Here is a 21,154-nt window from a genome sequence, read left to right on the forward strand (position 1 = left end):
GGCTCTGCCCCTTGTCAGCTCTCAGGAGTGCTCTGCTGAGCTGGACAAAGCTCTGTCCTGTACTTCTGCAGGATGTGCTGTGCAGCCACAGCACTGGACTCCAGTTTAGTGCTCTCTAAGCCTACAGGTGTTAATGAGTCCTTTAAAAAAAGTGGCAACTTTTGGAGAAGGCAACTGGCAGCGCAGGTGGAAGGGTGAAACACAGCGAACTCCATGGAGAGAGCAAGTGCCCAAGTGCCTGGAGCCTGACCCTGACCTGCACTTCCCTACACCCCTGAGGGCTGGACTAAGGACTTCCACTAACAGCAGGTCTCTGCCAGCTCTGGCACTTGCCAGGCTCTTCCATAAGCAGCTATCCAGCTACCATTTTTAAAAAAATTAATCTTGCTTTGTTAGACTACTGGCAGGTCAGTGAGTTAAGAAGCTCATAGACTGGTCTGGCAAATGCTGGTTCTGGTTCAGAGCCCAAGGGGAGTGCCTGAGGTGGCAGAAGGAATAGCCTTGCCCTGATCACAAGATCAATTAAACTGATTCACAGCTCACGAAGGGAGGAGACCTGCAGGGGATCAGGGAGGTTCTATAGGCAGCAGCAAAAGCTCAACTATCAAACAGAAACACAAACACTAGGCTGAGAAAATAATGAGAAAAGCAAAGAAAGCAACAAAAGAGCTGATGATATTGAAATATGTCTGCAATACAGTCTTTTCTATAATTACATTTGAACTTACTGAGTTTTACCCCCAGTTTCCCTACCAGTGATTCAATGTCAGTTTTTACACCAAACTTCATTTTCTCTGAAACTTTCCCTGGAGTTTTAGGGCTTTTATCTCAATCTCTGACTGCAAAGGACAAAATCATTTTCAGATGACACACAATTAGCGTACGTGTGACTCCTCATCACCTGTTTGTCTCCACAACAGCTCTCCTATGTATCAAAGTCACAGGACAGCATGAGATGGAAGTTTAAACTGAAGCTTAGGTATTGCGGTTTAGATGGCAACACAGTCTCTACACTTCTACAACTGCTACCTTGAACTGCCCTATCGCAGTGACCTTAGACGGTCACTGTGGTGAGAGAAGGACGAGAATCTTGTTCCTTGATCAGAAGGCTTGATTTATTGATATATAATATATAATACATTATAACTATACTAAAAAGAATAAAGAGAGAGCTTGCATAGAGCTGCTATGCTAAGAATAGAATAGAAGGAATGAATAACAAAGTTCTGTGTTCAAGGAATCTCCCCTGAGCTGCTCCTGTGATTGGCCCTTAATGGTACACGTGGAAAGAGGGCCAATCACAGGATCACCTGCCACATTTTCACAGCAGCCGATAACAATTTGTTTACATTCCTTTTCTGGGGCTCTGCTTCCCAGAAGAGGGACAAATCCCAAAGAAAGGATTTCTATGAAGAAATGTCTGCGACACTGCCCCCCAAAAGTTATTATTTAGTTACATTATTACTGGCTTATTACTCGCTCAAATGTGGAGCAGAATAACTCACAGTGGGTACCAGAGCACTCAGTGAGAGAACAGAATCTTTGCCAGCTGCACCCTCTGCCCGTGACAAACATACTTTCTTCATGTCCTTCTTGTATACACCCTTCACAGCTGCCTAACTGCTGCCCAGTTCCAAAACACAATTCTGGCATGTTCACTCCTGGTATTTGCCATCTGCTTGTGTAGATGTGTTGTGTTGGAAAGTAACAGACACTTCCAGACTCTGACACACTTGGTTTCTTTCTGCTCTCTGCTCACACTATATCAGTGTAGTTTGAAAAGAGATTCAAGGTTTGTTACTTTGCAGGTGCTCAATTCCAGCTAACATCTGAATGCTTATCTGGTCTAGTGCAGGGAAGCAGTGATACAAGAGGGCAGGTGAAAAACACGTGGCCGGGAGACAGCCAGACTTTTGCAAACCTGCAGTCTTTAAAACAAGGGAGATGCATGGAAGAGAAGCTCATGATCCACAGGTTGTGTTTTGAAGAGCTGAATAGAATTCAATTTTCACTTAGGGACTGAAAACTTTATCAGAATTTTTTCTTGTGAAAAAAGATATTTTTATCTTTTGCCTTTATTTGTATGGTAGGCAAAAATAACCAGCAGCTGCAGCCCAGCTGCTGCAAATAGGAGGAGGGCAGCAGAGGCAGTGTGGCTCCCAGAGCTGGCCCTCTGCCAGGGCCACCGTTGCTGCTGAGGCTGGGCAGGGAGCTGCCATTGATCCATCCAGAGCACCTGGGATTCACAGCTTCGAACACCAGCAGTGCCTGCAGGTCGGGAATGAGAAGAGAAATGATGAAGGAAGAACAGAAGGCATGGAGAGCAGCTGCAGCCTGCCGGGATGACTTCAGGAGCCTGTGCTTCTGGAAAAGGACAAAGCGATACAAGTTCTCAAACACTTGCATCTTGTACCAGTTTCCCATCTTGTAACTTTCCCAGCTTCCAGCAATCTGTAGGTCCAGCAAGACTTCCTTAACTGGAGGTGTGGTCTTCAACTTTCTGAGGATGGGGCTGCAACTGCCCAACACTTGTGCCTTTGGTACTGCACTCCCCCTGTGACCAGAGCAGCTAAACCTTATTAATGTGTGGGGTAAAGAATCACGTAATTCCCCATCTCGTATCTGCTGATTTTGCATGAGATCTCCTTGCCTTTGGTTTGGAAGCTGGGGAGCAACTGATCCCATTTCCATACTCCCCAGAAGCAATACCCTACAGCTCGTGACCCCCACATGCTCCTTCCTGGGCTGATGTGCTTGTATCCAGCCAGCCCCGGTACAGCAGCTGGCCCTGACCATGCTGCTGGGCCTCCAAAACTGCCCCAGGGACTCTGTCCTTGCTGAGCCAAGGGGCCCGGCAGGATGCCAAAGGCATGCAGGCACATGTTGTGGATGCACAAAGCAGCACAATGGAGGTGCTTTGTTCTCTGTTCCTGATGAACAAGGATTGGTTTGCTTTGCTGAAAGCCACAAGCCCTGTGCTGACATTGTCACTCATCCCCTGCAATGTTAAGGTCTTACGCCTCTGGGTTATCATCTGCTGTGAGCCCATGCTTTCATTTTCCACTCTAGGAAGGCTTGACTCAATGTGCAGCACATTTTGTTTACCCAAAGGCAGATAAGTTTTGCCCCTGCACCTTCCATCACTTTTTCCATACCTCTAAAGAGTATATTTAAGCAGCACAGGTCCCAGTACAGACCTCCAGAGTGCTCCTCAAGTGATCTCGACTGTGAAGACAAATGCTGGGTTTTTTAATAAGCATTTCATCCATCAGTGGACTTCTCTTCTGACTGCATGGTCTCCTAAGTCCCTTAAGAGATATGTCTTAAGACTCTTTTTGGTCCTGTCTCTTGGAAATCCAAGTAGGCTTCATTGACTGAATTATCTTTATTTATATCACTACTGATTCATATGAAGAATTCCAACAGCTCTGAAGAGCAGGACTCCTTCCATTTAAAAACTTGCATTATCCTTTCCCAGTATTTATCAGTGTCATTGATCCACTGTACTCTGCTAATTGTATCAGTCTGTCTGGTATAGTTGGTCAGTCAATTTCAAGAATTCCTCTGAATTCTGATCAGTCTTTTAAAATGTCTGGCAGATGAATAATTGGGTACCATGGCAGGTTCAACAGAGGAGCATAACCTCTCACTTAACACCTCAACTATTTAAACTTATTTAAAACTCCTGGGTTGGTACTTCCAGTTCTGGCAACCTGCCACAAATGCATAAATATTATTTTTGTAGAGTCTCTGCAGCAGGCACTGTGGGGTAAGGCAGGATCTGCACTGACTCCCCACAAAGAGCATTCCAGCACAGTGCTCTCTGTGAGTTGCTCTGTGCCAAGCCTGCATGCAGAAAAAAATATGTTTAGTTTTTCTGCTATGACTAGCTGTAAGCCTCTCTTCCAGGTTCCATTTTGACAGACCTGAAACAGGAAAGTTGGGGTTTTCCCCTTTGCAAATCATCTCTCAAAACCCTCTCTGTTCATATATTTAATCTGTTAGAGTTTATAACCTCTTCCATTTTCTCTAGCTTTTTAAAAAATGCTTTGTTTACAATAACCTCCCCGCCCTTCTGTTAGACATGCTGGGTTTCTGGCACCATTCCTTGTCTCTGCTGCAATGGATAGTGGGCATTTGCTCTCCGCTCAGTTTATGTTCAACAATCTTCTCTATTTCTGTGCAGGCTTTGTTCTGAACTTTGAGTGCAAAACTAGTGAAGTTTTCTGTGGTTTGCTGGTTGGTTTTTTCCTTTTCCCCAAGGTTGTTGATCTGGAATACATGATGGTTCTCACCGCAGAGCAGCCCTTGGAAGGCACAGAATACATTTCTCTGCCCTCAGAATCATGTCAATGATGGCTTCTCACGCTCGGGAGCTCCTTAACCTGCGGCTCCACAGAAGTTTGTGGCTAAAATGCAGTGTTGTCACCATGTAACAGATGCAACTTTGACTTATCATGATGAAGTGCCACTGGAAAGAGTCCTTCTCCTGTCCCTCTGCCCTGCCCCACGTCCAGTGAGCTGATGGTCCTATGGAAATCTGTAGGCAGGAGTGCAGGGTTGGGTTCACGGTCCTGTGAGTTTTGCTGTAATCTCTATAGTGCCAGCTCCTGAGAATCTCTGCTCTTGATCAAAGAGCCCTGCACTTCAGAAGTGTGTGTGAACCATAGTGGCCCAGATACTGGAAAGTGATAAAACACAACCCAAGAGAAACTTCAAAATATCTGAGATCAAACTCAGACAAGAACTGCTGGAAGACATTCCTTGCTGGGCATCTGCAGGTCAGATAAGGCCAGGACATTATTCCATTTGCCCTTAACATTTCTGAATGTTTCTCAAACTGAAGAGGAAAACCCACACCCAACTATGACTGACAAAGCCTAAATCTACTGTGGGACTGATTACAGAAAGAAGTAGACACATGGTAAAAAGGTTCAAACGTAGGAACCATTTCTGACTGCCACCCTCTGCCTTTGGCCAGAGAGGGAAATAATGTGACAGTGCCACTGACAGGTTCTACCTGCTAAAGAATCCATTCAGTGCCAGCAGCTTCAGGTGCAGCTGCAGTGGAACTGCTGGCTGAGCTCTGGAGGGGCAGGAGCCTAAGCTCGCAGCAAGAGGTCATAAACTGAAGAACCTTTGCAGAAAAGGGGCCAAGGACCTGAGGCCCAGAGATCAGACTCAGAGACACTGCAGCAGCTGAGGACCCTCAGACCTTCCCTGTGCTGTGAAGGGATAAAACCCCAGGGGTCCTTTGTTTGGGGTCCCTCTTTGGAGGCACCAGCTCGAGCTCTTTGTTGCTTTGCTATTTAGCTTTTGTACCATGATTAAATTATCTTATCTTAGAGATCTGGACATCTGTGACTCTGCTACGGAAAACCTGGGGTAGAAGCAGTAAGAAACCTGCTGTGACTGAGTGTGGGATGTGAGCTGCCAGGGGCTTGGTCCCAGTTCAGGTGGTGCGAGTGACTGCCAGAATAGCTCTGGGAGGATTGGACAGGGAAGTTTCCTTAACACCAGCAAAAAATTCCCATATTGAGAAAAAACATTGAGTGAAGGAGTGAGGCATCCAACGGCAGCTCCAGAGGTTCTCAATGCCTTGAGCTCCAGAAACTCACAGGAAGCAGAGGCAGCAGTCCAAACTCCAGCTATGCTCCCACAAACCCAGGTCACAGAGTGATCCAGTACTTAAGTTTTAAAGGTTATTAAAGGTTGAAGAAACCATTTGTTTCACAGTGGGAATGATTAATGACTAGAATTCATATTACCAGTGCTTTTCATGACTAACACATTAAGCTTCTTTTTTGGCATTACCAGATGAGTTTTACTCCCAAAGTTCAAAATTAGTTCCTTAAAAAATCGGGATTTTATTTGTTTTCGAGATTGGCAATAAAAAACACATTGTGAAATCCCTTCAAAAATTTTTTCTAACATGAAAACATGGGAGAACACAGAGCAGCAAGACATCTGTTGCTTGTACTCTGCTCAAGCTCGCTGCATGTCTGTAGTAGCATAGGGCTAGAAATATCCCCAAAAATCTTTCAACTTAAGGATATTCAGTTCCTGGTTCACCTAAGGCAAAGGGAACTGCCCCTGCTGCTTTGCTGTAAGGTGGAAGAGATGCAGATTACTGAGGGCAGGCTCTCCTGTTTTCACTGACTGTGGCTACAGCTATTTCCTTTACATCATCTTTGCCAGTCCTGGCAAAGGTGAAAACCAACCACATCATGCTCCTGGGGCAGCCTCTCCCAGCCACTAACTACAGAGAGACTAAAGCAGAGACTCTGTTGTCTCGCCTCGGCAAGAGCTGCCCTCAAATTTCCACACATTTCTAAAAAAATACCATAAATTATGACTGTAAGATAACAAAAAAATATTGTAAGACTGTAAAACATCACCACCTGGTAACTCTTCCCATTGTAATACTGCCAACCTTAAGGCAGCTGGCAGCTGAGTGCTTCCCAGCTCCTTCTCAGTGCAAAATTATTTTAGAAATTGTAGACTTGAAAGAGATGGCTGCATGGGAAGCAAATCAAAATCAGATTTCAAACTACATCTTGAAGTAAATTGGTCACTTCCATACAGAGCAGAAATTGATTAATAGAAAACACAATATGATCTATGCAGGAAAGCAATAGTTTCTGGTATTCTGTGTAATTTGATTAAGTGTTAAATAAGAGAAATTCTGAGTGAGAATTGAGAGCAGCAGAAAAATGAGATATTCAATCTGCTTACACAAACTCAAAAGCATCAGGAGACAGAGTTGCAAGCACCTGTTCCAAAGGCAGGTGACGACAAAGGATGGAGCCACTCCCTCTCTGTGACCCTTGCTAATGCTCAGTGTCAGCCAGCAAGAACTGGCAAGTCACTTCCAAACACAGATCCTGCCAGAGAACAGACACTGGCTTTGCAAAGGAACTCAGCCAAGTGAGCTAAACACAAGCACGGCTGACAGGCTGGGTTTGTGCTCCCAAAGCAGAAATCATGAACCCCTACAAGCATGCAATGCTGACACCAGTAAGCAATTCATGACAACATATCTGAGATGCAGAAAGATGCACTTCTCCATCTCCCGCCCTGCCCACGTGTTACAAGCAGCAGTTAAACCCACAACTTTCTTGCACTCCAGTCAAGTACCCAGTGTCATGAGCAAGGCACCCAGCACAGACTGAGGTGCTTCTTTCTCCTGCTCAGAGTAGATTGCCCCTTCCCACCTAAGGCAGGAAACTGGACCTGCCTAGATCTGTAATAGTTCAGGGTGAATTAAACCATGGCAGCTGAGCTCTGCTCTGCACTGTTGTTTTGAGACAGCAGAATGTGAGACTGCAGCCTTCCCCCTGGGCTGCAAACAGAACAGAGAGCCTCTGGCTCTCTCCCATCCCCTGGGCAGTGGACTAAAGATGCCACCACGTGCAGACACACAGCCTTTGTAAACCCAAAGCCTGCACAATGGAGATCTGAATGTGCTAATACACGATGAGCCCGAAATAGTTTGTGTGACTGCTAGACCCCACACCACCTTAACTCCTCAAGGAAGCTGGAAGGCAAGCCAAGGGCCATGTTTCTAGCCAAGGACAGTGCTCCTACTAATATGATGTCCCAGTCTGCATTTCAGTACCTTGCTCAAGACAGTGAACATCTTAAAATCTCTTGAAGAAGAGAATGCAGGGCTGTGTTCTGTGTCTCCAACTTTTCCACATTCCTGGGAACTAGAACTGCATTGAATTAAACCTGGTAGTACAGTTGCTCATTAATTGCTGTGAAATATCATTAATGGATGTTGCATAACGAATGAAAATGGTTCAACATAAAGCACATTTATTTGCTTTGCTCTAAAAACTCACTCATAAGAACATAAAAAGTACAGGAACTTCAAATATTACAAATGCATAATCACCCCTTCGGCACACTGTTGTCACAGAATATAGAAAGCAAACCCAATGTTTATGTAAACCCCAGGGAAGGACTGTGCACATACATTTAGAAGTAAGAGTCATGTTTCAGTCCAAGTCCCACAGCAGTTTTACAAAAAAGGTGAGGTTTTAGATAGAAAACCAGATGGGAGAAATCACAGGAAAAGCTTCCCAAGAAACAAATTATGCAAAAAAGGGAGGCCAAAATAAAATTGTATTTTAGTAACTGTTATCTTTACAATGTTTTTTGCTGTGATGTCAGAAGTCAAAACCAGTACTTTAGTGGTGATGCTAGTTTTAATAAGATTAGAAGCAGCATTAATCTAGCAGGTATTAAATAGACTTGCTTTCTAGATCAAAACATCTTATGTGTCCTAATTAATTTCACTCTAGAACTTTAATCAAAAGAACTCGTTGTACAAATCAGAGGAAAATGGCCCTCAATATCCCAGACAATGTTTCAATAGGGATGAGAACAGCTCCCACTATTCACACAGAGAAACCAAACCCTTCTGCAAAAGTGCCAACAGTCTATTTTATCTCAGCACAGTAAACAGAAGATGCCTTAAAATATCTTGTAATCAATGCCACAGAGTAGCATTCACAAGCTGTCTTACATGAAAAATGAACAGAGTTTCAAAAAGTGAGGACAGTTTCAATTCAACCTCTCCAACATCAGGAAATGCACACAGTGGAATATGTCAATAACCCCTCAGCAGCACATTCCCTTTCTGACAGCAGAGCAAGTAAAAATAAAGTGACGAGACTAGGCAAGGATAAGCAAACTTTTAAAAATGCAGATTCAAAAAGCTTCAAACTACTTTTAAGTTTACATACTTGCAAAATAACTTCTCCAAAACTGAATCAGTACAAACAGGTGCTTATTGAAAAGTGACACTTTCAGTAAAAGTAAGTGGCAAAAAATTCCTTATCAAGGTCTGACATTAACTCTGCAAACATTGTGCTGTGTTTTACTCTGGGCACAAGCAACTGAGTAACTCCACAATTTCCATTAATGCCAGCAAGACAGCACATTTTTATACCAGACAATTTCTTTCCTCCAAGGGTTTATGCATGCCTTGTCCTTTCTGTTTCAGATGAACCCTGCATGTCCTGGACTTACTTATTCACACCTCCTCCTCGAGAGCTTTCTGCAAATACTCAGTCAAATCCCAGACCACCTCCACACCCCAAGCCCCTTCTGCATGGCGTGTGCTGAAAAGCCAAACACTTCTCTGTCTTCCTGTTGGTGGGAAGCAGTAGAGGCAGCTCAAATGATCAAATCAACTAATCAGATCAAATGCCAGCTTATTTCAGACTGAAACATAACACAGGTTTAGTTGGATAGTTTTCCAAATATATCAGCATATTCCTTCATTTCTATTTAAAGCAAATAATCTTGAAAAGAAGAGAAGATGTAGGCTGAGACAGAACATCTACTTCTGAAAGCGGCAGAGGGTCTGCAGATAATAATAATAAAAGCACAGGCACAGCTCTATTAACAGTGCAGATTAATTAACAGATCACCATACCATCTGTCCATCAGCATTCCAGACCATTTATGTGACCATCTGCCCATGGACATTGGGAAAAGCCAAGCCTAGACTTCATTAAGGTTCCTACTGCTTTCAAATAAAATGTAGGTCTCAGATTTAGGTTAATGCTTTTTAGTTCTGAGAATAACCTAAATTCATGTTGATAAAGACTGCTAAGCCCCTGTGCCAGCTCTCCACTTCATCTCCACTGCAGCTACCAGATTATGTGGGGTTGTTTACTGATACCCAGGCAATCCATTATGTATCAGGGTTAGCTTTTGTTGCTTGCATATGAACAACAGTTTAAGAAAACCAGGACAGCTGTATCTGGAAGTCAGCTGTACCAGAAAAGCTAAAAGCTTCCTCACACACATTCACCCCAGAATAACAAACTTCAGAAGTAGGAAGAAGAAGAAACTTGTGCTGTTGACTTTGCTCTGATCTGATCCTGGAAAGTTAGTCAAAAATAAAACCAAACATACAGGGAAATTAATAGAAATTCACAATGGCATTACCCCTTTTCACCAAAGGAAAGACCTTACAAACCTTAAATATACATGTTCCATTGAAAAGTAACACATGTCAAATATACAGAAAACAGTGTGGGGAACCTGTGTGCCTGGTCCTACACACCTCCTAGAGTCAGTGACAGGTTAGGGTTAGGGTTTTTTTGAGGGTTAGGGTTAGGGGAGATGGGATTAAACTAAACACTTCTCCCATTCATAAGCACAGCCCAGATGTGGAGAATATTTTGAAATTCCAGATTTCAGACAGAGAGAGATGTAAAAGCACCACACAACTAACACTGAGGGTGGCTGTTACTCTGGCTGTATCCAAGGAGAAGCTAGGGTAGGAACATCAGTCAGTCCTGCAAGGAGCTGGGACCCTGAGGTTAGTTCAGTTGGTTAAGAGCATGGGGCTAATAACACCAGAGATGGTGGGTTCAATATGGGCCATTCACTTAAGAGTTGGACTCAATGATTCTTGTGGGTCCCTTCCAACTCAGCACACTCTGTGAAATTCTAGCATAGAGTTACAGCAAATGACCTCAAGGCCAAGAGCACAGAGTAATACAGACAAATAAAACAGGATGTGTTCCAACAGGGAACACGTTGGATCTGCACTGCTGACAGGGTTATCAACAGTGCTGACAGAGGCTCACCTTTCCCTCACTGCACTGACGGCAGCCCTGCAAGCACAGCTCAGGATGTGGTCAGCCCCAGTCAAAACTACAGGTTAAACTCCATTTAAAACAGCTTTTTTTCAACTATTAGAAAAATAAAAAGGTCTGAAATGCAGATCTCACATCACTGATGCCAAGGTATCATATTGCAAACACTACACTGTATAAGATAATAAAACCTATCTCACAAATTCTTTAAATTTTGCCTGCAAACTCATCAGGGCCCTTGCAGATGTTGCTGCTATTGGAAGCTGATTGAGAGCTTCACTGCTCTGTAACTGGAAATCATCTTCCAGTTATCAGCTTTCATCAGTCTGTGGCCAGTTTGCGCCTATTCCTGTCAAACTGAAATCCTCCCCAAGGCTCTTCCTCCCTGGGAAACTCAGGACAAATTAAAACACTGCCCCAGCCTAAGTGGGTGGGCACAAGAGGATGTCCCTTCCTCTGAAAGCCCTGGTAACCTTCTTCACTTCAAATTCCCCCCACACTGGTAAAGCCACACAAGTTTCACAGAGGCCTGGATGTGGCAGCCAGGGTGTGCTTTGCTAAATTAAAAAGCAGCAGTAATTTTTCACAGGACACAAGCTGTGTCTCCATGTGTAAGCACAGTTCCTGGTACTAGCAACTGAGACAGAACACCCAAGGATCCAACACAGCATCCATCCTCTCTGGCAGATTTCAGAGACTTAAACCAGCCTTTGCAGTACTTTCCAGCTATGATGTGGGGGGAATGTCAAGCCAGGTGTGTTCTGAAACTACACCTTGCAGGGAGAGATGCTGGAGGAAGGAGAAGCTGGGACAATATTTACAGTCATGAGAGACACCGTGTTAACATCTTGCTAAAAAAAAAAAAAAAAAAAAAAAAAAAAAAAGGTATTCTACATTAATTATATGGTTTCCCAGAAAGAACATGTTGCCTCCTGCCTCACTGGTGATCTACAGTAAAGCACAGAATCAACAAGCCTGTCCTTCCTGGCCTAGCACTCCCCAGAGTACCACTCTCTGGCTGCAGACCACTCAGCTTTTCCCAAAGCTCAGCCCTGGAGAGGACAACCACAGCTCTGGGACATGCTGAGTGTGCAGGTTGGTGACTGCAGTGCCAGGTTTCTGTGGGGTTTGCCCAGCTTCAGATCTGGGGCTCTGTTTAAAGAAAAGTGCAAAGAGGTTTTCCTTGTTGAGGGAAAGTGTAGAGCCAAAAGGCAGCAGCTACACAGAGCTCTGTGCCAGGGCCTCTTTCCCACCTTCCCACTCTGCTGTGGCTCCCTCAAGCCATGCTGCTCACAGCCAGGCAAGGTGTGGGCACGCCCAGAGCTTGGGTGGGTCAGTAGAGAACTGGCAGCAGAGGCCAATACACAATATATTCATATTCTTCCCAATCCTGGCACATAGACCACAGTAGAAGTGCCTCTGCTGTTTACACTTAAACACATTGTACCTATTTTTACCCATTATCCATCTGACATGGGAGCAAACTTTACCTCTAAAGGTAAGAGAAGATATAGATAGATGGAGACATGACAGTTCAGGAAAGTGTTTTAAACCAATTATCTAACTTTATTTCAAAAGAAAAATCATTGTTTAACACTACTGCTGCTTTCCAGAGAAGGAAAAAATATGGACTACCTTCATAGGACTGTATTTACTACATTCCTGCTGTGCATAGGCTTGCAAATAGTTTCCTGGAACCACACATCAACAGACTTGTAGTAAATTTATCATGATGTTGCCAGCCCCAAGTGTGCTACAGCAGTGCTGAAGGAACTGCCCTGTGCTGAGCAGAGGACTACAGACACAGCAGCCTCCAGCTGATAGAGAGAAACAATAACCACCAGAAGCATACCCACGAGCTCAGTGAGAAGGCAGCAGGATAATCTGGAATGGGAAATGAGCCTGTGCTCCTCAAAATGCCCCAGAGAACCTCAGGGCTCTGTTCTGTCTATCACAGAGCCTGTCCTCTGTCTTAGATGCTGGTGGAGCAATCACTTCTACGAAAGGATTATTTATTCCTTTGGCAAGCAGAGCCATTGGGCTCACCTCTGTACCATCAATAAACTCCTGGAAAACAACCACGGCTGTGTCAAAACAGGCCCAGCAAAGCAGTGTGCTGTACCCGGGGCAGCTCTCTCACTTCCCTCTCCTCTCCAGACAAGTAGGTAGAGCATGCAAGCTCCTGCTTTCCCAGCCAGTGAACCAGATGGGACGTGAAAGAACTGCAGTGTTTCAGCACACTGCATTTTCCCAATAAACTGTTATTCAGGAGACCAGCCATCCCGCAAGGTGCTGTGCAGCCTTGGCAGAGCAGTCAGCACCTCAGAACTCAGAACCTTCATGCTGCTTGGCAGGAAAGGGTGAAGGGCAATTTCCGTCACTGGATATATTCCAGTTCTTATTGAACAAACCTTAACAGGAGCTAAAATTAAAATCATCTCTCTCAACATTACTGCTGAGCTATGGGGAGTTACCAACTGATCCTGTCTCCTACACATGATCTTACCTGACAGTCGAAGTCCTGGAAGTTGCGAGCTGCATTCTGTTAATGAAAAACAGGAAAAAAGAAAAAAAAAGAAAAAAGGAGATCAGCACAATGCTCCAGAACACCCCCAATAACAGCATGAAAGCTTCCCATAGAGAACTCTGTTACAGCACTGTTAAGACTGGCTGCAGTCAGGTAAGCAGTGAAAGGCAAGATCTGTACAAGCAAACTCCATGCAAGATCTGCCCATTCCTATACAACAAGGTCCTAGGGCTGTAGGGAAGCTACAGCCAAGGGAAGTGAGTACCTGTGTGCGTAGCTGAGAGTGCCCAAGCAGGGACAGATACACATAGGAAGGACACTGGCCACAGCTGGGCTGCATTTGGGACTGGGTTTTATCTATTCCTGGTGTCCATTAACGATTTGGATGCAAAACTCCTGGGATCTCATGTACTGAGTGCAGAAAAACAAGCCATGCAGTCAGCTTCTGTGCAGCCATTGCTGCAGGCATGGGATTGTTCCAGGACAGACACAGGGACCGGGCAAGCTCCTGAAACCCAAGTCCATGGGAACTGCATGCAGTAGCTCATCACTGACTCTTCCCAGAGGGTGACCCCTTGCACGCAGGTGAACACAGTCAGTACAGCACCCACTTGGTCCTGCAGGTTAGAAGATGTGCAGGAACCTGTCCATGTGCCTATGTGCTTTGTGAAACACCGTCTCTAACCACACAGTAGGTTACATCACCGACAGCTATCAGCAGAAGGCTGAGCAAACTACTTGAGATGGCATCCCAGCTTAGGGATGTGTTTTAGGCATAGCACCCATTATGACTTGATACTGGCCAAATGCCAGGTACCCATGAAAGCCATTCATTCACCCTCTCTTGTTCTCATCTGGGCAGAGGAGAGGGGAAAAAAATTACCAAAGGGCTCACGAGTCTCAACTCATGAGGACTGGGAGAAAACACTCTAAGGGTAAAACAGGTTCAAATTTAAAGGTGTAAAGTAAATTTATTATTAACAGAGTCAGAGGAGGATAATGAGACATAAAAGAAGCCTTTAAAACATCTTGTTTTTCCCCCAACCCCTTCCTCCTTCCCATCGACAGTGCAAGGAGACAGGGCATGGGGGTTTTGGTCAGTTCACCACTCGTTTGCTCAGGAAGAGGAGTCTTGGCTATGCCATGGGGCCTCTCCCATGGGAGACAGCTCGCCATGAACTTCTCCAGCGTGGCTCTAATCTCATGAGCAGCAGTCTGCCCAAAACTGCTGCAACATGTGTCACTCCCACAGGCAAACTGTCTCCCTAATACTGCTGCAGTGTGGATCACTCGTCCACAGGGTGCAGTCCCCTAAGGATGGGCTGCTCTAGTTCGGAAGCAAAGGCTCTGTCTCTGGAGGTAGGGGTTCTCTCTCTCTATTTGGGTCTTCCACTGGATCACAGCTTTCTCTGGTATCCACCCACTCTGGCAGGAGCACTTTTCCCATGGGCTGTGAGTGGATCTCTACATCCCCCATGAACTTCGTGCCTCACAGGGGACAGTTTGTTTCACCATAGTCCTCATCATGGCTTGCAGAGGAATCTTGGCTTTAACACTTGGAGCACCTCATCCCCCTCTTTTTCCACTGACCTTGGTGTTGCCCTGTTGTTGTCCCTCACATGTGCCCACCTCCTCCTCTTCTGTGACTGCAAGTAAAACTGGTGCTTATAGGTGCTTTTGAAAACGAGTTCTGCTAATTCAAAGATTCCTACAGGATCCCGCAGCTCCAAGAGGTCAATCTCATCGAGGTTCTGTGCCAGAGAGTCTCTCACCGTGTTTCTGCTGCTGGCCACGTGGCCCACCACCACCAAGCGGGCAGTGACGGCCACCACGGCCCCGCACTATTTAACCCCTCTCTTCCTGCGGGGCCTGGGAAGGAGAGGCTGCTGACGCTGCCCCTGCCCTTCTTCCCACGACACGGCTGGCTGGGGTTGGCCAGGCAGTAGAGGCTTGCCACGTGCTGCGCCAGGACAGCAGCAGCACGTGGCTGGAGAAAACTGCACATGCATGTTTCAGTTTTTCTTAACTGTGTCACCACAAAGGCATTACCAGCCTCTCTAATTGGGCCAACAGCATGTCCATCTTCAGAGCCATCAGAGATTGGCTCTGCTGGACGTGGTGGAAGCTTTTAGCAGCTTCTCACAGAAACTACTCCTGTGGCCCTCCCTCACTACCAAAAACCAGGCTGTGCCAAATCAAAAGAGCATCTTAGTACTAAAATTAATAGGAGAAAACTAGGATGGACAACATGAAACACTCCAAAAATTTCTTCTGGCTGAGCACCCTCATTCTTCCCCATGTGTAAACACATGGCTGTGTTTTCCCTGCTGCAGAGCCTTGTAAATAAGAACAAGGGTTGCTATCTATATTCTGCACTTTGAGACATTTGAAATATCTGCAAATCTGTTTTAAGAATCCATTCCCCTCTTTCCTCCTGTGTGTTAAGTATGGAACTCTGGCCATGTTTTGAGCAGGACATAGCAAAAACCACTAAATCCTGAGTACTGGGGAAAAGAAAATAAAAAGCAGTCTCCTCTGATTTCAGTTTGAGACCCTGAAATTAATTGAGATTTTTGACACCATCACCAGCTCATGAAGCAGGTCAGTTCAGTCACCCATTTCTTTATGGAGAAACGAGAAATGTCTGTATACAGCACTGGATTTGGATGGTGCACGCTAAGTAAAAAAAAGGTGATCAGCATTTGTACTTAGAAAAGTCTGAGATTCCCCAAGTGAGTGGGGAGAAAATGACACAAAGCAAGGAATGAGGCTCTGAATTGGGCTGCTTGTTGTCAAGGCATACCATGAGGCAAAAGAAGCTGATGTGCCCTGACTCTCACATACTTGATTTTAACACACTGAAAACCTGACTTTAAAGCATTTATTCATTGTCTTAATTTGAGAAACTTTAAGGTGAGTTCTTCAGGCCTCTAAAAATGCCATGGCTGCACCTCAAAGCACAGAGCTGCCTTGGCTGACTTAATCCATGGGGCTGCCCCATTTCATTTCCTGAATCTGGCTCTGACATTTTGATAACTTTTCACTGAGGCTGAATTAACAGGAGTCAAAGGTGCCAGAACAACAAAGTGTCACTGGGATAGTTTTTCTGATCAGGCAATGCTCTCTTTTTCTCTCTCTTTCAACAAAATGGGAACATTTGAAGTTCCTTTGCTTCCCCAGTAAAAAGTGGCTGCATTTTAGTGAGCCTGAATGAGGTGAATAAACATTGTGTATTTTACTTTCCTGCATTTGATATGAGTTACACAATAATTAACATTAAGTTACACACAAACAAAATAGTGTTTATATTCTTCAAAAGTCAAGTTTCTAACTTTTTGCTGATTTGAGGCAGAAAAAAGCCAGGATTCAGTGATCCACAGTGGCATTACCTATAGTTCAGACCAGTGAACAAGATACAACCAAAGATACAACCAATTTCCACTTCCACTGGTAATTCCACTGGTTTAAGATTCTGAGACACCAGAGCTCCTTCTCTGTGCACAGTAGCCTTTGTGTCTGAGGAGTTCATGAGCACTCACTCATTAGCACCTTAAGAGTGTTACTGTACTATTTCTGGCCATTAATCCATGCTGGCTCAAACTCCTGTATCTAAAGTGGGTTGTGAGTGAAAACCTTAGTGAACAGCCAGCTAAACAGATTTTGGACTCTGATATGTTGCACAGAACAGCAGGTTATTGCACCACACCCTCATGCTCCATAAACTATGTCTAAAAAGTGCACGTTTTTCCCAAGCTTGAAAGCTCTAATAAAGGCCAGAACTTGGAGGTGGCTGCTCCCTGAGGCCCTCATTTTGTAAAAGTGTGAAAAGGAGAGCCATAGCATATTTCTCTTCCCATGCAGTACTGAGGATGGTTCTGGAGCTACCCTTCATATTTCTCCCTACTATTAAAGATATTAAATATTTCCTGTAACTTCAACACTGAGTTAAGCAAAGAAATAATCATTCTGTGTGTGCCCTTGTGCACCCTGGTTAACACCACTTGGTGTTCTGTTTGGGTGAGAACTCTGCATTTGAACCACAATGGACACCACAGTAAGGACTGGATGGGGCTGACCAGGCAATACTTAAGACTGGAAACTTATAAAGGGAAAACCACTTGGATCTGGCATACCTCAATGTCTCTGACTTAGGTCAGCTGACTGAAGCAAGGCCAATCTACCCAGTTCAAATACAGAAAATCCCTGGAGAATCATGAGCAAGATCTGGGCCACTGCCTTTAGGAAGTTTGTCTTCTGTAAATGTTTCTCTCTTGTTTTGAAATTACAAACTGCCCTCAATGCCTATATTCCATATTTTTATTTGCTGATCTACACTGATTTTCCACTTTCAAGACTCACCCTTCCAGGAAACATTTTTTTTTTAAATGGTGGAAGCCCAGTAGTCAGCACTAGTCTGTCAGATCAGGCAGCTGGACTGCAGATTTCAGCTGAGTTTTTAGATTTTACAGATACTATAAACAGATATGTTAGAACACTAAAGAAATGAGCAAAAACTAATCAGTACAGAATAAAACATAGCAGATTTCCAGAGATTTTACCCATTTTGTGGGGGACAATGCAGTCTTCTGCAAGCACACAGTGAGTGGACAAAGCACCACAGACAGCCCTTTGGCAGCACAAGCCAGGTCCTGATCATCAGCCATCAAACAGCAAAGCCTTAGGAACTCATTCCCACATCACCAGGCTTGGCTGTGAGCTATGGAAAGTGACCAAACCACGTTGCTCATGATCACAGTCTGCAGATGCAAGGTGTTAGATCTTCCCTGGAGTGAACTTAGGCACTCTCAACAACAGTTTGTGGCAGAATCTACTGAGCCCAGATGGCTCTTCCCCAGACACAGAACACAGAGTGAAAGGCTTAAACAGCTACTGTGATACAATGATTTTCCAAAGTCTCAGTATTGCATAAATCTGGGCTGTTCTAACTGGGGTCTGCAGACATTAAAAGGAAATTACCCTCCATTACTAAATCCAGGGAGATAGGGCTATTTTAGGGGTCAAAACACTAAAGGATCATTTAAGACAGAATATTTTCAACAAAAAAAAAGTAAAAAAACCAAACCAAACAACAAAACAAAACAAAACAACAACAGCCCAAAACCAACCAAACAAAAAACCAGGATACAATACAGCACTTCCCTAACAAGGAGAAACTTATTAGGAGGTCTACAGCTACACCAGGTCAGGAAGGGGATCACCTTTCCAATTGCTGTCCAGCCTTTGCAAATCCTCAGTACAGGCATGACATACTGGCCAGGACTCCAAAATTACCTGAATTGTTTTGGTCTGTCTTTCCTGGAGACTTTGGAAGAGTGGGTGGTGGTAGATTACCAGAGTGGGGAAGAATTTACTGGGTTTCAGTACCTAAGGTACTTCAATCTGTGGACAGATTCGGGCAGCCAGGGCTCCTTGCCAGACACAAAGTTATCCTGAGTACACCTGTGAGGACAAAGCAGCAGCCAGCATTACCTTGTCATTCAGGAGTGGCTTGATCTCTGTCAGCTGAACATCCTGCAGTTCATCCATTGTGCTGGAAGTAGAGCCAATTAATCCTCAAAGCAGCAAATAGGGATTCTGAAACAAAGGCATATTGTTAGAAACAGCATTACAAGATATGCTAATCAAAGAATGCTGAGAGATTTTTCATTAGACTTGTCTGTGCTTCAAATTAAGCCTGCAAGAAGCTGGTTCTTGATGCAACACAAAGCACCTGTAAAATGCAGAAGGCAAACCCTGTGCTGCTCTCAGTGTGTCAGTCTGGTTACTCCTTGCCCTGCCCACACAAAGCTGCCCCTGAAAGCTCAGTGAGAAACTGCATCTACTTCCATGCTTTGCTGGTATTTCAGCCATAGCTTGTCTGGAAACGAACTGGAAATTACCTGATCAGCAGAGTGAAAAACTGTTTAATATGTGGTAATACTGACTCCCCTGCCATGCCCTACATACCCAAACCCCAGCATCCTGCCACCAAAGGCAAGGCTGTGCTGTATTCCTGAGACATACAGCCAAAACCATATCCACACGCAGGAGACAGAGGTGTGGAGATCCACGCTCTTTGCTGGCAGAGCATAAGAGACTCCAGAACTCAGGGCAGCCCTTGCTGTACAAGGTGAGATATAAAAATGGCCTCAGATAGTGCTGGTCCAGTGAAACACGTGCAGACAACACTGTTAGCTTGGCAGCCCAAACCATCACTCTATCAGATAGTGCAGAGTCAGCAAAGGAAAGAAAGAAATGTAATCAACAGTACAAGAAGCTGCCATATGTCTGTGGGAAATTGCTGTTACCACAGAGCCAGGGGAGAAATCTTTGAGTATAAATACAGCAATGAAGATGGATGAATAATATGGCTGAGTTTACAAGGCATTTAATTTTTACTCTAGACACTCTAGCTGTGTTTCTAGACAGAAGAATTTTTAGTGCAAGCACCTGCAAGCAACATGAAAAGGGTTCTGGCAAGAGACGACCACACCTGGTAGTGCAGACTACCTGGTTGTTCAGGAAAATTGTACCTATTATTGCAGATGAAATAAACAAAGTCACCAACTTCATTTGATGGAACAGAAGTAAGCATGTGGTGGACTTCCTGGGCATCAGCTGAGTGTGCCACGAAAATACTTTTGAATACTGTCACAAATCAAATTCTTTGTCTAAGATATTACAGGCTATTAACCACAGAAGATTGGGAAAAGAACACTTGTGTTCACCACCCACCTTAATTCAACACAAACATGCTGGGGAGGAGGGGTCCCCCTCACCCCAAATGCTGCAGAGCTGCACCCTTTGTGCCAGAACTAACATGGGGAGGGGGCTGAAGCCAGTCTGTCACAAAACAAATAAAACCAAAATGCCTTTCCTTCTGAAAATCAGCCATAGGAACATATGTCTCTTTTAGCTTTGGGAAACACAATTATTTTTCTTTTTCAGACTTCTTTTGCTGTAAAACATACCAGTTGTGAGAGTTTCAAGAAATCAGTTAATCTACAGGCAACAGCCCCCTTACTTGACAGTGAATTTTTATTCAGAAGAGGCGTAAGAGTTATGTAGTGCACTCTAAGCCCCAGAGGAAAGCTCTTTACTGTCATACTGCTGAGATATTATGGAATAAAAAATAAAAAAAAAAATTCTATTAAGGAATTACAACTTCCATATATACTGGGACTGATCAAAAGCTCAACATCTACCAGGTTCTCTCCAGAACAGCATCACATGAGGTTACAGACACAAAAGGAATTTCAAACAAGCATCACAAAGCTTATCTGCAGATAAGGTGCAGACAGGTGACCCAGTACTAGAATGACCACCTTCACCTCATTAGTGGGAGAGTATATCCCTTCTCTTATGCTCCTTTGAAAAGGCACCTGCTGGGAGCAGGCAAGAAGGTCACACTTATTCTTGGGGTCACCCAAGAGACAAAGAAGTTGTCCACTCTACCCAAAGGAATGAAAAAACTGCACACACACCAGCCACCTTCTTCTGAGGGTTTTTATATATGTGGGAGTTTTCCTGAACCTTGAGTTCACACCTTGCATTTTTGCCAAAACCAGAGTCTAAAGAGAAGGAGGACACCAATATAATAACCCCTCTCCACTGAGCTGTGGCTGACCAAAGAACATAACAGAGCACCAATTGCTCTGCATTAGATTGCTCAAAGAAACTTTTGCTACAGCCTTGCAGATATCTCTTCTATTTTCCCCTGAGCTACACAAAGTCCCAGAGAGGCCCGAGATGCATCCTACACAAATCTGCCCAGGTGTGCTGTTTGCTGTCAATACAAGCACATCCATGAAGTGTGCAAAGTCTAGAGCAGGAGAGACACACATTTTGTACCCATGCACTACATTGTTAATCATTTATTATATGAGAAGAATAAAAACCTAGTAGGGGTTCAAAGCAAGAATTATCAAATGCATTTATCTCATCAACTTTGATTTAATACTTGGTCTCTAGATACAACTACAGTGCACACAATAAGCAATATTGAAAC

The 21,154-nt window shown here is 44.4% G+C and overlaps 1 protein-coding gene across 4 annotated transcripts in view; it reads right to left on the reverse strand.

The window, feature by feature from the left end:
* Positions 1–21,154, reverse strand: part of NDRG3 (NDRG family member 3) — a 58,286-nt gene that overhangs the window by 13,289 nt on the left and 23,843 nt on the right. For all 4 annotated transcript variants that reach the window (XM_074553495.1, XM_074553494.1, XM_074553492.1 and 1 more), the window contains exons 2-3: positions 18,637–18,741; positions 13,126–13,161 (exon numbers count right to left, since the gene is read on the reverse strand). In XM_074553495.1, coding sequence (XP_074409596.1) covers positions 13,126–13,161; positions 18,637–18,693 — 93 coding nt within the window. In that variant the 5' untranslated portion in view covers positions 18,694–18,741. The remainder of the gene's footprint in view (positions 1–13,125; positions 13,162–18,636; positions 18,742–21,154) is intronic.

Source organism: Zonotrichia albicollis, chromosome 17 (assembly GCF_047830755.1).
Source record: "Zonotrichia albicollis isolate bZonAlb1 chromosome 17, bZonAlb1.hap1, whole genome shotgun sequence".
NCBI classification, from domain to species: domain Eukaryota; kingdom Metazoa; phylum Chordata; class Aves; order Passeriformes; family Passerellidae; genus Zonotrichia; species Zonotrichia albicollis.